This window comes from Podarcis erhardii, assembly GCF_964252035.2.
Source record: "Podarcis erhardii genome assembly, chromosome: 1".
In the NCBI taxonomy this organism is placed as follows: Eukaryota; Metazoa; Chordata; class Lepidosauria; order Squamata; family Lacertidae; genus Podarcis; species Podarcis erhardii.
In genome coordinates this window covers 135382279-135399524 of record NC_138497.1, presented here as the reverse complement: position 1 = coordinate 135399524, position 17246 = coordinate 135382279, and the positions used below count along the sequence as shown (strand labels likewise).

General features: G+C 40.7%; 1 protein-coding gene and 1 long non-coding RNA gene across 2 annotated transcripts; one reads left to right on the top strand and one right to left on the bottom strand.

Annotated features, from left to right (window-relative positions):
* The first annotated feature begins 216 nt into the window (after positions 1-216).
* LOC309335593 lies at positions 217-3243 on the top strand. The gene is made up of 3 exons (XR_014153592.1): positions 217-600; positions 1271-1335; positions 2311-3243. It is a non-coding gene; the product is annotated as an uncharacterized lncRNA (long non-coding RNA).
* Positions 3244-10909: 7666 nt separating this feature from the next.
* Positions 10910-17156, bottom strand: TNFSF13B (TNF superfamily member 13b). The gene is made up of 6 exons (XM_081856968.1): positions 16435-17156; positions 16213-16309; positions 14074-14130; positions 13004-13116; positions 12767-12917; positions 10910-11851 (listed from the first exon to the last, which is right to left on the bottom strand). Exons 1-6 carry the CDS (start codon positions 16741-16743, stop codon positions 11739-11741), a joined length of 840 nt encoding a protein of 279 aa, XP_081713094.1. The 5' UTR covers positions 16744-17156; the 3' UTR covers positions 10910-11738.
* Between the last annotated feature and the right edge of the window lie 90 nt (positions 17157-17246).

Genomic DNA, 17246 nt, shown 5'->3' with positions numbered 1-17246 from the left:
GGGGGGAGGAAGGGAAGGAGAATGTTAGCCGCTTTGAGACTCCTTAGGGTAGTTATAAAGCAAGATTTCAAATCCAAACTCTTCTCCTTCAAAGAAGGCTGCAGTGTCAACTAAAGCCTCTCCATCTTGGGCCAAGTTATCAAGAAGCTTTGTGCCGATCAGGCTGGGTAAGGACAATAGAGTTAAGAAAAGGTTCTTTAGTTTGTGCTGTATTGAAAAGTGTTCTCACTTGATTCTAGACCAGGTAGCCAACGTAGTGCCATCCCTAGGTTGTTTGACTACAATTCCCACTACCGCAGGCCATTGGTCATCTGTCTGGGCCTGATGGGAGTTGTCATCCGACAACTTTTGGAAGCCACCACATCGGCTGTCTCTGTCCTAGATGTAAAAGATCGGCTCTTGACCAGTTTTGCCTTTACTTGATAAGTAAAAACTTCCTTGTTCTTTTTTTGGTCATCCTCCTTCACCAGAGACTACATTAACTACAGGGGTAGCAAGCTGACACGGATTCTCCAGAATTCACTAGATGGAAATACTAAGACTGTGATTATCTGCACAGTCCCTCAGACATCCTTGGAAGAAACTCTTAGCACTTTCCAGGTAAAAGTAGACAGTTCCGTTTTCTTCCCCAAAAAGTTTTGTGGGCAAAGTTGCCCAAAGTAGCAAGTAGGCAAGAAGTTATTTCCCTCTCTTTAAACTGGCATGCTTTGTTCTAGTGTGTGTATCTGCAGTTAAAGAACTGTGAGAAATCATACTTCCTCTTCAAAGGGAAGTAATGTAGCACTTCCTCTAATAGCTGGGGTGGATATTGACGTTTGCAGAAGCAACCCAACCCCTCCAACTCTTAAAAAGAGAGTCTATGAAGACTAAGCTTTCATGGTAGTCATGGAGTCTTGAATATCAGGCGGAAAAGGAAAGGGGGGGGGAATGGCCTACTTGAGCTCCTGATAGTTTATCTGTTGCCCTCCAGATGTTGGAGGACTCCAACTCCCATCAGCCATGGTCAACATGGTCAGATGATGGGAGTTGTAGTTCAACAACATCTGGAGGGCACTAGGTTGGCTAACCTAGGCTTCTCCCTTCCATGAGAGGTGAAGGTATTCTGCAACATTTCGTTTAATGGGTCCCTTTTGCATTTACTGTAATAGCAAATGTTGATTTTTAAGATTCCATACTTCTGTAATTTTCGAAAAGAGATTTTAACAAAGGTATCTTTTTCTGACTTCTCCTTCAAAGAGCAGTTCTGACTGCATGTGCCTATCTCTCCTAGTTTGCGAGTACAGCAAAAAATATGGAAAATCTTAAGAGAGGTCGTTGAAATGACACCTAGAAGAAGTAAGTTGTTTACTTTGAAATCTGAGTTCTAGGCTGGAACAGGTCAAATTGCATCTATATCAATTTTTTTGTTTTGTTTTTAAATGGGGTTCATGCTCTGTTTTGCCAGCAATTACACCTTAAAAGCATAGCATTCTTTTAGTTGGTGACTCGGATTATAAAACTTTTTCTTTTACCGGTAAGCTGCCTATACCAAGTGAGGACGCCATAATCTGTGTTTAGACGCACTCTCCATTTTAAGAGTCTGGCCGAATTTTAATGGCGACCCTGAATAAATTTGGCAACCATTTCGTGCAGAGGTTTTATTTCCGGCCCCACATACATTGGAAGGGCATGTATAAGTGTACCCCAGCCCTGTTACGCCCTTTTCGTGACATGCTGAGCAAAGCTTTTGGGGTCACTTCCAGGTTCGTTGCCATATGCAATCGGATGTCTTTCGGATGTGCATTAATCGGTTGTTGTGTGTATGCAACCCTTTCCACACTGGGGGTGGTGCAGACTTAATTTCATAGAACTGACTTAAGGAACTTAAATGCTTTCATTGTTTAATGCTGATGTTTAACCTTCACAGCCATTAGTACTTATAGTACGTTATTACCATCACAGTACAGTGGTACCTCGGGCTACGTACTTAATTAGTTCTGGAGGTCCATTCTTAACCTGAAACTGTTCTTAACCTGAGGCACTGCTTTAGCTAATGGGGCCTCCTGCTGCTGCCGCGCCGCAGGAGCACAATTTCTGTTCTCATCTTGAAGCAAAGTTCTTAACCTGAAGCACTATTTCTGGGTTAGCGGAGTCTGTAACCTGAAGCATCTGTAACCCGAGGTACCACTGTAATATACAGATTAACAGCCACAATCCTCATAAGCAAGAAGGGGTCTACACCAAAGCACACGGGTATCCTATCCTTACTATGAACATCGTGTGCCTTCCAACCTTTGGTATTGAAGCTTTCCCTTTCTGGTTTCATCACAGTCCCAGCTGGCACAGATCCTTGAAGAGAAGAAGGCTCTTGAAAACAAGCAGCAGGAGAAAATAAGGATTGTCACCGAGATGCTGGTGACACCATCTGCTTCTTCTGCATCAGCAGAGGAGTTCAAGTTAATATTTAAAAATTTAAATGTTGTGGGACCTTTGGTGGAAAACTGGTGGCTCTTCCACATTTCGTGTCTCAGCTGTTAAGTAACCAAATCGGGCGAAGGACGCCTGGGAATGGCTAGAAGGGTGCCACTGTAGAAGAGGACCTTCTGATGTGTAGAAGCTTAACCTAGCTCTGTTGAGGCATGCTTGAAGCAGGAAGTTCATCCCGGGAAGCTGGTATATCTCCAGTGAGCTGCTGCTGGTGGTGGCCTTGCATGTATAATCAATCAGAACACTATTGTTTAGTCTTAGCCAAATGCCTTGAATTCTTTGGTCGGTTTGTCAATTTTAATGAAATGCTGCGCCACACCTAAACCCCCATCAAACTGGGAAATGGAATGGTGTGCCTGAACACCTTTCACTTCTGGTGTTTTTCCTTTTTCTTGGTTTATCAGGAGGAAGTATTGTCAAAAGACTTGCAGATCAAGGAGCAAAAGAATAAAATCGAAGCACTGGAAAACTACGTTAGTGAGCTACAAAAGATTTTGAATAACACAGGGGCTGAAATGGAAAAAATGAAGCAGGCTCTCAGTGATGATGTGGCTGTGAGACAATGGTTAACAATCGCCAACAGTTTAAATGCCAGATGGAAATAGGCTCCCAAAGTTGTACAGTAGCAGCAGCAATTTCCTCCTACTAGACAAGAATAAGTTATTCACTTAAGTAAACTTACAAAGCCTTCGAAGCACAGCAAAGAACTTTCAGGCGGCCCTTTGAATGCATCCTGCACTGCTTCCAGGGCATAGTTTCTTCAATATTGCATTAAGCACTTCATAGAATCATAGAGTTGGAAGAGACCACAAGGGCCATCGAGTCCAACCCCCTGCCAAGCAGGAAACACCATCAGAGCATTCCTGACATATGGTTGTCAAGCCTCTGCTTAAAGACCTCCAAAGAAGGAGACTCCACCACACTCCTTGGCAGCAAATTCCACTGTCGAACAGCTCTTACTGTCAGGAAGTTCTTCCTAATGTTTAGGTGGAATCTTCTTTCTTGTAGTTTGGAACCATTGCTCCGTGTCCGCTTCTCTGGAGCAGCAGAAAACAACCTTTCTCCCTCCTCTATGTGACATCCTTTTATATATTTGAACAAGGCTATCATATCACCCCTTGACCTCCTCATCTCCAGGCTAAACATGCCCAGCTCCCTTAGCCGTTCCTCATAAGGCATCGTTTCCAGGCCTTTGACCATTTTGGTTGCCCTCCTCTGGACACGTTCCAGTTTGTCAGTGTCCTTCTTGAACTGTGGTGCCCAGAACTGGACACAGTACTCCAGGTGAGGTCTGACCAGAGCAGAATACAGTGGCACTATTATTTCCCTTGATCTAGATGCTATACTCCTATTGATGCAGCCCAGAATTGCATTGGCTTTTTTAGCTGCCGCGTCACACTGTTGGCTCATGTCAAGTTTGTGGTCAACCAAGACTCCTAGATCCTTTTCACATGTTTGGTCGGGGTTCTTCCGTGAGCTGTCCGTTCCAAGGTCACCTGCACATTCCCTGAGGACTGACTTTGCTGCTCGTCTTCATATACCTGATCGACTGCAATGAAGCAGCAGCAGCATGAGGCTGTTTGAAAGCCCTTTCCCTCCAACACCTCCCTGCTGCTCCTGAAACCTCTTTCAAGCAGAGAGCTAATTTTGATGATTATTCCCTTCTATTGCCTCTTGCTCTCTTTCTGCCTCTTTCAAGCGCCTCAAACTTATAAATGGATATGTCTGCCTTCAGCTCTCTGAGCTCACATACCAGCTGCTCTTTCTCCAGTCACAATAATAATAATAATAATAAATAATAATAATCTAATAATAATAATTATGGCCCAACGACCCATAACATAGATACAGAATAAAATACAGACTCATATAGACAGCCCCCCAGGGAAGGTAGACTGAAGCGTTACTTGCTTAGTCATGGGTATGTTGATCTTTGATTTGTATGACTACTGAAAGAAACTTTGCCACGGCCACTGTGATATCATTGGACTTGTCATCCAGACGATATTTGATATAGTAGGCCGATTTGCCAGTAGTGGTTTAATCAATAGTTCCCTCGCTTGATCATATTGTCCGCAATGCAATAAAATATGCCTCATGCAGTCAACGTCCTGAGAGCACACACAGATCCTATTTTGATAAGGGATGCCTCTCAGTCTGCCATGTAACACTTCTGACGGGAATACATTTAATTTGGCTTTGGTGAAAAGACGCCGATATGTTGGTACAGACAAATTTCTAAGATATCCAGGTGTCTGAAAATTGAACCCATAGTGAATTCCTACTGCGAATGGGCCAAAGATAACATGAGATTGAGATCAGAGATCACTATGTGATATGTCCCAGAGCCTTTGCTTCAGAGATTCAAGGGCAATATCATAGCCCAGATACAGGGGAGAAGGTGGCATACCAAGCCAAGTGGCTTTTCTAACCATAATTTTCATCCATGAGCTGGCAAACTCCTTGTTTAGGTATGGAAGTAACCCCTTCCCTAGGCCAAAGACGGAGATCTTGAGCCAGTATCTCAGGGAAGCCCACCATGCTTTAGGCGATAAAGGACATTCACCTGTTTCTAAAAATAGTATTGCATTTGGAACACAATTTGGAACTTGTAGGAGGGACAGGAGAAACTTGGCCTTTCCCACACCATAAATATGCATGCCAACCAAATCTGTTATCATGTCCTTACGGATCTAATAAATCAGTATTTCCTAATTTGATCCAGTCCCGGATCCAAGTAATGCAGCTTGCGTCATAGAAAAAAAATTAAGTCTGGAAGAGAGATGCCTCCTCTTTCTTTCACATCTGTTAATATTTTGTTTTATTCTCGGTTTCTTCCCTTTCCAGATAAATTTAAATATATCTTTTTGCCACTTTTTGAAGGAAACTGCATCACTTATTCCCGGTATTGTTTGGAATAAAAACAACATTTTTGGCAATACATTCATCTTGATTGCTGCAATTCTGCCTATTAAGGAGAGATTCATTCTTCCCCATATTTCTAGATTCCTTTTTATCTCATTCCAACATTTTTCATAATTATCTTTATAAATATTAATATTTTGATCTTGTTTAAATTATTTTGTCAGCCGCTTTGAAAGCTGTAAAAAGAAAAGATGGCCTAGAAATAGGATTATTTACACACCCACTTTGTCTTACCTCTTTTTTCTGTTTCCTTTTCAAGAGCCCCAAACTCATAAATGGAGATGTTTGCCTTCAGCTCTCTGAGTTCACATACCAGCTGCTCTTTCTCTAGTAGCCTTTGTTATACCATAAATGTGCATGCCAACCAAATTGGTTATCATGTCCTTCCATCTACTGGTGTTATGTACCATCTATACATCATTCCCATTATGTTCTCTTTCTGCCACTTGCTGCAGAGAGCTGCTCAGAGTATGTGTGAGTGTAGCCCTTGGGCCTGATGAAATTGACTTGTAGTGGGGAGCAGTCTTCCCAAATACTCACAGGAGCAGCAGGAGCCGCAAATGCAATTTTTAGGGAGTGCTTCACTTTAGAGGCTTTGCACAGCTATCCCTGAAGCTAGAACAGCACAGCTCTCCCTCTTGCTGTTCTGGCTTCAGCAATAGCTGCGCAGCCTGCATTCGCTCCATAAGACACACACACATTTCCCCTTACTTTTTAGGAGGGAAAAAGTGTGTCTTAGAGAGCAAAAAATACGGTATTTTGACATATAATCATCAAAGCATTGCTATTTGTTTTTTAGTTTTTGATTTGACTGCTGTCATATGGATGCTGTTAATTTAGCCAATTTTAAATATCCATTTAATTTGAGAATCCATTCCTCCTTGGTAGGTAGTTCTTTAGCTTTCCATTTAGATGCTATTACTATCCTAGCTGCGGTGGTCGCATATAAGAAAATTCTTTTTTTCGATTTTGGTATTTCTTTTCCTAAAAGGCCCAGTAGGTAAGCCTCTGGTTTTTTCGTTAATGGGATGTTAAGCATTTTTTCCAATTCCTCATGTATTTCTCCCCAGAAGTACTTAATCAGGGTGCAGCTCCACCACATATTCATTGTTGTACCAGCTTCCTTGTTGCATTTCCAACAGAGGTTGGATTTCAGTTTATAGATTTTTGCTAATTTGACTGGTGTTAAATACCACCTGTAGACCATTTTGTACTACAGGTGGTAAACCTTATATCTTCCTGCCAAAGTTTCTCCCATTGCTCTAAATACATTGTGTGGCCGAATTCTCGCGCCCATTTGATCATTGTCTTTCACTTGCTTGTCAATCATGTCCAAATCTAGCAAAAGGTTATACATTTTAGATAGTAATTTTTTGTTGTTTTTGTTGTTTGTGTAACGTTTCATGCATTAATGAATTCTCTTTAGCAAAGCCTTTATTTGAGTCCAAGTTAAAGACACTTCCAAGTTGTGTACATTGCCATCTGTCGGAGACATAATGCCTTATTTCCTCATATGGTCTTATTCTAAGTTTACCTTGATCTTCCATGATCAAATCTCTATAAGTTGCCCATTCCTTATTCATGTTTAGTTTTTTCATGGCATGGGCTTCTAGGTGACAGCCACCATGGTGTCATTAGCTCCAGTCTAATTTTGTACTTACTCCAGACTCCAACGGGTTTCTCAATAGCTGGCTACTGAAGTCTTTATTGACTTTGATCTGCTCATATGCGAGGTCGGCGTGCCATCCATACCTGTTGTTAAAGCCCTCCAGGTCTGCTTTTTCCAATAAATCTGCTTGATCCGTTCTTTCAGCCATACAAGGCATTCTGCTTCATTTTAAATTTGGCCACGCCAGACCTCCTTTCTTTTTTGTCTGTCAGGAGTTTAAATTTTATGCGGGCTTTCTTATTTTGCCATATGAATTTTGTCATATCTTTCCTCCACTCCTCGAAACATGCTTCCCTTGATATTATGGGAATTGTTTGAAAGAGATGGAACATTTTGGGACGGGCATTCATTTTAATTATGGAAACTCTTCCTCCTATTGATAATTTTAATCTGCTCCAAATTTCAAAATCCTTTTTTATTTCTTTCCAAACCTTATTATAATTATTTTCAAATAAATTGATATTTCTCATGGTTAATTCTATACCTAAATATTTTGCCTTTTTCACAATTTGCAATTTTATCTTTTCCTGTATATCTTTTTGTTCCTGCTCTTGCATGTTTTTCACCATTAATTTTGTCTTTGTCATATTCATCTTAAATCCTGACACACAGCTGAATTCTAGAATTTTCTCTATTGCTTTTGGGACACTTGTTTCTGGTTCTTCAGTCGTTAAAATGATGTCATCCGCAAACGCCTTGATTTTAAATATATTTTCCCCTAGTGTAATCCCTTTTATTTCATCTTCATTTCTTAATTCTGAATTTAAAATTTTGAGGGATAAAATGAATAATAAGGACGAAAGCGGACAACCCTGCCTGGTGCCCTTCTCAATTTTGATAATATTGGTCTTGGTGTTGTTTACTATTAAATTGGCTTGTTGTTCTTTATATATTGCTTTGACACCTCTACAGAATTTTTCTCCAAGAGCTGATAGTTCTATCGTTTTTTGCAGAAAGGCCCAAGATAGGTTATCAAAGGCCTTTTCAGCATCTATTAGCATAAATGCTACTTTTTTGCTAGGTCTTAATTCCAAATATTCAATTAAATCAATAACCACTCTAGTGTTTGTTTTCATATGTCTGTTTGGTAGAAAGCCCGATTGATCATAATTAGTATTAATTTGAGTCTGATTGCCAGGATGCCCGCAAATAATTTATAATTGTTGTTTAATAGCGAGATGGGTCTGTAGTTACTTACTGGCTCTCTAGGTGTTCCTTGCTTATGAATTAATACAATATTTGCTTCTTGCCATGACACTGGAATTTTACCTTCTTCCAATATTTTATTAATTAGATTTTTTTAAAAGCAGGACTATGTTATCTTCCAGGAGTAAGTAGAGATTAATTCTTCCCCATATTTCTAGATTCCTTTATATCATTCCAACATTTTTCATAATTATCTTTATAAATATTAATATTTTGATCTTGTTTAAATAATTTTGTCAGCCACTCTGAAAGGTGTAAAAAGAAAAGATGGCCTAGAAATAGGATTATTTACACACCCACTTTGTCTTACCTCTTTTTCTGTTTCCCTTTCAAGAGCCTCAAACCAAAAGTGGGTATGTCCTTCCAGATCTAATAAATCAGTATTTTCTAATTTGACCCAATCCTGTATCCAAGTAATGTAGCTTGCCTCATAGAAAAAATTTCAGTCTGAAAGACAGCCATTTTTTCATATGTGGTGGAATTGTAAAATAATTATAAATTATTGGGCTATGATTTATAATGAAATGAAAAAAATGTTCAAGTTAACCTTTGGTAAAAGTTCAGTAGCATTTTTATTAGGTTTTGTAGGGCAATATTTACCAAAAGATAAGAATCTATTTATGTATGCGACAACAGCGGCCAGAGTTCGACTACCTCAAAGATGGAAAAGCGACAAAATACCAACGAAAAGGACATTGGCAAGAAAAGTTGATGGAATACGCTGAAATGGCGAAGTTAACTGAGAGACTCAAAGATAAGGACAATAATGACTTTTAAAAAGATTGGGAACATATATATCAGAAGCAAGGCTTAAGCAAGATTTTAATTTGGTGTGCAGATGGACATTGGCAAAATACATGTGGATGTTTGCCTAAATGTATGCAAGTTGGAAGAATCTGCCCGTTTCCTTGTGAGGTAAATGAGTTTAGCCTAGTATAGAAATAAGCTTCATTTTTCTGATGGTTTACACAACCCTCATCATGGTCTGCATTCCCTGAGATTCGCCTTGGTATAGCTGGCAACTGCCAATAGTAATAAAAATTAAAATAGGTAGACGTATTGTGGAGCTTGCACATCCATATAATCTTTTATTTTTAGAAGTAATTCAATGCAGTGGGCAGTATTCAACTAAATGTGAGAGTGGAGCAATTTCAGTTTGCACCTTGGGAATTTTTCGCACTCTCCTCTCTGCACGGGCTCCACCTGCCCTCCCCAAATCTGCTCCAGGTGGTTGAGAACAGGTTTAGGGGTTGCTGTGCTGAATACAACCTGATGCAGTTTTAATCTAATTCATTTGTGTGACATGGCCAACTCTACTAGATGCAATTTTTATGAATTGCATCTAGTACAAAAAATTGAACCTGTTGCCATCGACCCCGGTGTAGTCACTGGCGAGGCTTGGGCTTCCCAGTCCCTTTGAGAGGACAGAAGGTTTGCCAGTCTACCCACCAGAGGGCCAGGAGATGCCGGTCTACCTGGCGGAGGGGTTGACAGCATTACCAGGTCTAGCAGCCCATGGCCTCCTTGAAACCTACAGGTTTACCTCATGCAGAGTGTGACATTGTGTCCAGTGCCCCAGGGTCTACTCCCTGGGAAGGCTCGTGCTTCCCGCTCCCCTTCGGAGGAAGAAAGGCTTCCCTAAAGCCCTAACCCAAATCCCTAGCCTAACCACAAAACCCTAACCCCAACCCAACTTTAGCCCCCTAACCCTAAGGCTGAGAACAATCTAGACTTAAAGTGTTTGCTGGTAAACATTTGCAGCCGTAGACCGGTCTGTAATAAAATGGCAAAGAGTTCTAACATTAGAGAGAATGAAATACTTATTTTGGGACTGATCTTTACTAAGCTGTTTTCTGTTTGCAGCTTCACATTTCTTTCCTGATGTGTTCTAAACAATGAATTGGGTGCAAAAGCTACACAAACAGAAGGCTGCTGGTGCCGTAATGGAATGTGGCATTCTCATTGGGAAGAAGTTGCCTCCACTTCCCTTTGAGCAATTTATTCCCCATACTGTGGCTCCCTGCATTACGACAGTGTTTAGGAAGATTATCTGTCAGAAGGCTGTTCTTTATCATAGAATCACAGAACCTTAGATTTGGATAGGAGCCCCCTGCAATGCCAGATTCATTCTTATTCCTTACCACATATGTTGACACTTATACCTGATGTTTTAATATGTTGCATTTGCAATTACTGAAATACAAGTCTTTCAGTTTGACAGTTCACCAGTGCCTGATACAGAAAATGGCTTCAGCTGTCTTATGACAACCTGCACATGATGTGCACCTCCTTCCCCCACATTCCTAACAGTCTTCAGTGTCATCTAAGTGAAAAATGCCATCAATATTTGCACTACTTTGTTGGCCAATGGGGAATACAGTTTGATGCTGCAGATATCTTTATCTGTTTGTGTGTGTTAGTATTTTATTTATTGATAAGAACACATTTTTTGCTTGACTCTTAAAACTTTTGAATTGAAAGCTGGAAAGCTGCAATCTTTACACTTACTGAAATGTAAATCCCACTGCAATGATTTTTACTTATTTATGAACATGCATTGAATTCAATATCAAGGGTACTTCTGCGACATATTGCAACAATTCACAATTTTATTGCACTCTATGTGAATAATAATAATAATAATAATAATAATAATAATTTTATTATTTATATTCCACCCATTTGACCGGGTTGCCCCAGCCACTTTGGGCAGCTCCAAACAAAATATTAAAAGCACAGTAAAACATCAAATATTAAAAAACTTCCCTATACAGTGGTACCTTGGGTTACAGACTCCGCTAACCCAGAAATAGTACCTCAGTTAAGAACTTTGCCCCAGGATGAGAAGAGAAATTGTGCGGCGGTAGCTTGGCGGTGGCAGGAGGCCCCATTAGCTAAAGTGGTACCTCAGGTTAAGAACAGTTTCAGGTTAAGAATGCACCTCCAGAACAAATTAAGTTCTTAACCCGAGGTACCACTGTACACGGCTGCCTTCAGATGTCTTCTAAAAGTCAAATAGTTGTTTATTTCCTTGGCATCTAATGAGTGGTCATTCCACGGGGCACATTCTGCTGAAATAGTAATGCATCTCCCCTCCTTCCTCAAAAGAAAATTGATGTTGAAAATTGTAAGTCATGCCATACTAGCTGTTGGGGGAGACAAACAGTAGAGAGGGCTGTTGCATTTCCAGGTGGCCACTGTAGGAAGTGGAACACTAAACTAATCAAACACAGATCAGTTGTTGGTCTGATTCAAGACTGTTCTATTTAGGCTCTTATGTAACAAATGCTATATTTATATTCTTCTTACAAGTTTCATTTCTGGTAACCCACATGAGGTGGGTGTACCACATCCAATCAGCTTCCTGTTTTCAGTAAGTTAATAAAACAGAAAACAGTACTCCAGAAACCAACTAGCTAAAAATGAAACACGCAACAGATCCAACCCTTTGTACAATGCACAATGAAGAGCTTCACAGAAGTCTGACTGCACCAAAAAAAGTGGCATCTCCATTCAAGACTATCTTGGCTCCCATCCGTGGAATGGTGAGCTGAAGCTCATCCCCTTCTTCTAATTTTGCAATACCTGCCAAGAGAGTTTGAATATCCTTACAGATATGTAAACATATGAACATGTACAGATTGTTATCAGTCAGTCCAGAGACACCTCTTTCATTTAACGTTGTTATTGCTGTGTTGCTAATAATAAGGTCCCAGGATGTAAAATAAAACTTAAAATACAACAAATAAAAATAATTATTTTCCTAAGTAGAACATAATACCTGGAAAGAGACTGTGTGGGTCTCCAGCAAGTGTTGGAAAGCAACACCTGTGTGACACATATGGTATCAGTCTGGGTGGGTGACTCTCTTCCTAACTCCATAGGATTTTTGAGGATAAAGGGTATACACTGCCTGAGATCCTTGGAGAAAGTGCAATATATAAATGTAATAAAATATTAAAAAATAAAGATTGACTTCTAAAACTGAGGCCCAAGTTGGTGGCCACAGCTTTCAGGTCATGGAACAGGAAATGGAAGCCCTAAACTACCCACAACAGATCTTAAGCATGATGTGAGCATTGCTTATAGACAGTTAAGCATGCAAGTTCTCCAACACACACTTTTCAAGGGCAGGAAGTCATATGAATTGTTCCTCCACCACACAGAGACTGTTTGTCACCCAGGTAAGCATTTGCACTCAGGCTTCAAAATTACTGAGCACATTCTGCCGAAAGTAGCTTGAAATACCGGTAACAGCCACAACTCCACTGAGGAGAATCTATTATTGTCTTTGAATACTGTTCACAGGCAACCACCACAGAGTAGGTAAAGATAAGGAATTTAGGAATTTATGTATGAAACTTAATGAGTTCAGTGAGTGGTTGCAGAAATATGTGGTACACACCCACACCACTTAGAAACACTGTCAGATATATTTTTAAGCTCATTCCATGTGTGTGGGACTTGACAAAATGTATTTAGGACAGGGAACGTATTTACCAGCAGTATAACAAGAGTTGTTAGGATTAGTGAGAGGCATGTTTTGGATGCAACGAAATAATGTAACCAAACTGAGATCATCACCAACTACATGAGCTTTTTTCCTCTGGATCCAATGTCCCATTGCAAACATTTCATCTGCATACAAAACCTGAAGAATAAAGACAGACAAAATTGATTACACTATGAAACTTTAAGAAAACAGAACAAACTCCAGGAGCTTACTGAATTCTTTACCTGACCATATATGAAAAAGTAGCCAGTTTCTCTGACAAGTATTTTATTTCCTTGCTCTTCAAGAGCAGTTCCTCTTTTAAAGCTAAGAAGCCATGGAACTATACTTGAACCATCTAAAAGAAACAAAAAGTATATTGTAAGAATAAGCTAATCAGTTTATGTTTCCTTTTAGTATCAAAGGCATGTTGCTGACTTTTGAAGAGAATCAGTTGGATTTTTTGAAATCAGTCGTTTCTACCTTTAAGATGAGATTCAAAGAGCTGTGGTAACAACTTCTTTATACCTGCTTGTTTTTCTCTTGGGTCACCAAGAATAAGGCACCCTCTCCCCATCATAGATTATTCATGTTTTCAAAAATTTCTGGAAAGTTGCAGCAGTGCAGCAAAAATAGAAAATGTGGATTGCCCTAGTATGCACTATATTTTCTATATTTATATTCACTATATTCACTATATTTACTAGTATGCACTATAATTTGAGTATATGCACCACTCGAGCTGGTATGGCTAACTTTTCTCTGGGCTGATAGCCAGACTGACCCATGGGCATGACCCTTTTTTCCAAAAAAAAAAAAAAAAAAAAAAAAGAACAATTTGAGGGGACTTGAGGGGGGGTCACCTCTTGGCGTCACAGAAACACAACAGAAGACATGCATTTAAAATCTTTAGAAAAAGAAATTGACAAATTTGGGAGGGCACAAATCTTTTGAAACCACAGTGGGGAACAGAAGGAACCAAGCCAGGCCTCTTGGGACGCTGTCTGCAGCCCACAGGGTAGCAACCCCTGCACTAAAACAAGTGCAACAACAGAACAGAACTCACAGTGCTCACCTGAGCATGTGCTCCAATGAAGCAGCAGCTCACAGGATTTGAAGGCAGGGTCACCATTTCAGCATAAGGCTGTGCTGACAAATTCCCATTGGAAATGTGAAGGGATGTTACTAATGGAAATGAAAAGCTGAGCACAATTTGATGTTTCTTGCCCTGTAGCAAGTGAAAGGGAATCATAGGTGGTGCTGCCCATTTATTTGTGGCAAGAGTAAAATGAGGTTTAAAAAAATGCTGCATTACCATGTTGCTGAATGTCACGCTTGCTGTCAGCCATCAACTGAAGACATGACTGTAGAACTGAAGGGGGAAACAGAAGGAAGGAAGTGAAATATACATCCCAGCAGCCGAGACACAAAAGTACAATTCCCCTGCAGTGGCCACAGAAGCAGAACAATATTGATGGTAGGTTCTGTGTGTGTGTTTCTCCTGCCGCCAGGGGCAGAGGAAGAGGGGTGGGGGGCGGGTTTATTGACTACCTTTTGAGGAATTATTGTTTGAGTAAGACCATACCAAACCAAAAGCTCTGAGCTTCAAAATTTGCCCCTTTAAATAACAACAGATATAGAAAGTGAAAGGCAGCTGTGGTAGAGGTGTTAAGTTGAGCAAAAATGGGATTTAACCAACACAAAACATAATGAATCTACTTTTCCAAAATAGTACAGATTTTTATGGTGACACACCATCAGCTTCTGAATATATTGATCTATACAGATTCAGTATTCTTTTTTTTGAACAGATTAACCATTACTTATTTATCTGCTAATTCTGTATTGTGTCTTTCCACCAAATCGTGTTGAAGGTTAATAGTAAAAGAATACAGATATTTTGTATTGTTTGTATTTGTATTGTTTATAAATTTTAGCAATGTTGCTTCAATTAATCTGCGTAGTTTGTTCACCTTCTATAGACAAAATAACACTAGTGAACCTACCAGGGTTGAAGTGTTCCCCATGTGTGAAAACAATAGAGCAGACCAGGTGTGAGGAACAATTTTCATCCTAAGTGGGAAATTTTAAGGAGACCACCAGCGGAGCAAGCTGATCGGGCGCCTGGGGTGGCATGCATGCCCTGTGCCTGGGGCGGGGCCTGTGGGGGTGGGGCCAGCTGCCCATGGGGGCGGGGCTAGCCAGGGCAGGACGCTCCACGGGGTCTCTGAGGAGTCTGCCTGCCTCCTCCCATGCAGTCGCCCAACAGCTGAGGGAGAGGGGGCGGGTGCACCGTTTGGGGAGATGCGTGGCTCAGGCGTGCTGCAGGCCCCGCGGTAAGTGCCGCCCGGCATTTTGTCATCCCCCCTCAGTGGTGACACCCGGGGTAGCCTGCCCCCGCCCCCCTACCTCCGGCACTGGAGGCCACATGCTAGTAGTGGGCAGGGCCAGAGGTAGAAGGGTGTGGAGCAGGCAAGCACCATTCTAGGACACATTGCAGCTAGGCAAAAGCTCTCAGGGAGCTGGGAGAGCAGGGCTGGTGAAAATCGTGACCTGGAGAGAGTCCTAAGGAATGGATTGAGCCATTCGGTCCCCAGGTCTGAGATTTCTCACCCCGTGTGTGTGTGTGTGTGTGCACGCACATGCACGCATACACACACACACACTGCTTTTTTTCCTAAAAAATGTTTAGGGGTACTCTCATTTCCCTAGTTATATTGAAATACTGCCCCTCAACGAGGCCAAACTTAAGATTCACAAAATGTTTAGGGGTATGCATACCACTGCATCCCCCCAGAAAAAAGGACTGTGTGTGTATCAATGTTACATTTTCCAAAACCATATTCACTTTAAAATAAACATTTCCCCCATTCATATCTTTCTTTAAAATAAACCAATAATTTATGACTTCCATTCTTCCACTTCCCTGGTTCCTTTAATTCTCCCACCTATTCTTGTATTTTCATTTAATTCCCTTAATCCTTTATTATTCCTTTGTTATGTGTTATACTGTTAAATTTACCTTACTCCTAGTGTTTTCACATGGTTATAGTTGTTTTCAGATACTCCACAAAAAAATTCCATTCTTCTTTATATACTTGATCTTCTTGTTCTCTTACTTTATTCGTTAGACCTGCTAACTGCATATTCTGTCATTTTTAATTGCCAATCCTCCTTATTTAGGACATCACTCACCCGCCATTTCTGGGCTAACAAAATCCTAGCTGCTGTAGTAGCACACATAAATAGGTTTTTCTGAGACCTAGGTACTTCCGTGTGTACTATTTTCAAAAGAAATGCCTAATTACCATAATTTTGGCTGTATGCCACAGTCCCAGCAAACAAGCTTACATGCCATCTCTGGCTTTCATATTTGTTATCTTTGTTATCTTACATGCCATCTCTGGCTTTCATATTTGTTTGTTGTCTTATTTACTAAGCTCTTTTCACTTACCTGCTTCTCCTGCGTGCAGAGGAGACCTTTTCCCCCTGTGTTTTTCTCCACTCCACATTATCTCTTCACTACTTTGATGTGGTCCAGAAGAAATTTGCTGCCAACAACATACGCAGAAAGTCAATATTAAGGGCTGTGACTCCTGTCCTTCCCCAAAGCGAATGGAAATTGCAGAACACACAAAGAAGTATACATTTCCTTCCAATGGGTTCCGCAGCTCACCTGACTAGAAGCACCTTCTAATACATTCAAGTAGGGAATGAAGGAATTGGCCTCTTTGCTCTTTTCCCAAGACCTCAAGAGCTGTGGAAATGATGTCCTTGTCTGGACCCTGCAGTTCAGCTTGCTGCTCAGCATTGCTAGTTCTGATTTTAATACTGTAACATAGTAGAAAGAGACTGCTGCAAGGCAGGATGACATGAACACTGCAAGCCCCAAAAATATTAGTAAGAACCCTTTAGGATCCAAGCCATTAAAAGGATGGGAGGTGGCGATATGGCTCTTTCTTCGTGTGTAGGTCATAAATGCCATGCCTCCTTCCTTAAACACCAGATGAAAACTTCAGCCGATTCTTTCTGATGAATAACCACATCTTGCCAGTTGCATCCAAGATATGTGGCCAAAATGCAGACAGCACTTACTTCCTGTCATGTGGGTCTGTTGATGCTATATGCATGACATTTGATGTTTGCTTCTGCTTTGTGGCTCTGTTTCTGTAGTTCCCCAACTGACCTTCCTCGTTTCAGTTTCAGCTTCACGTATAGCAGTTCAGCTACACAACTGTGTATGATCTTCACCACATCCAGGTGTCTGGTCATTTTGAATTCCATTGTACTCTTAGATAGCAAGCTGTGTAGGAAACTCTTGGCAAGGTGTAGAGAATACAATGTATTGGCTCCGAGTACCAAACGTGACATAATTAGGTATTTTCATTTTCCTCTTATACAATCGAGTGACAGAAAGATTAAAACTCTGACATCATCAATGAAATCCTATCCAACTACAGAGATTAACAATGCTACTCTTGTTTTTCA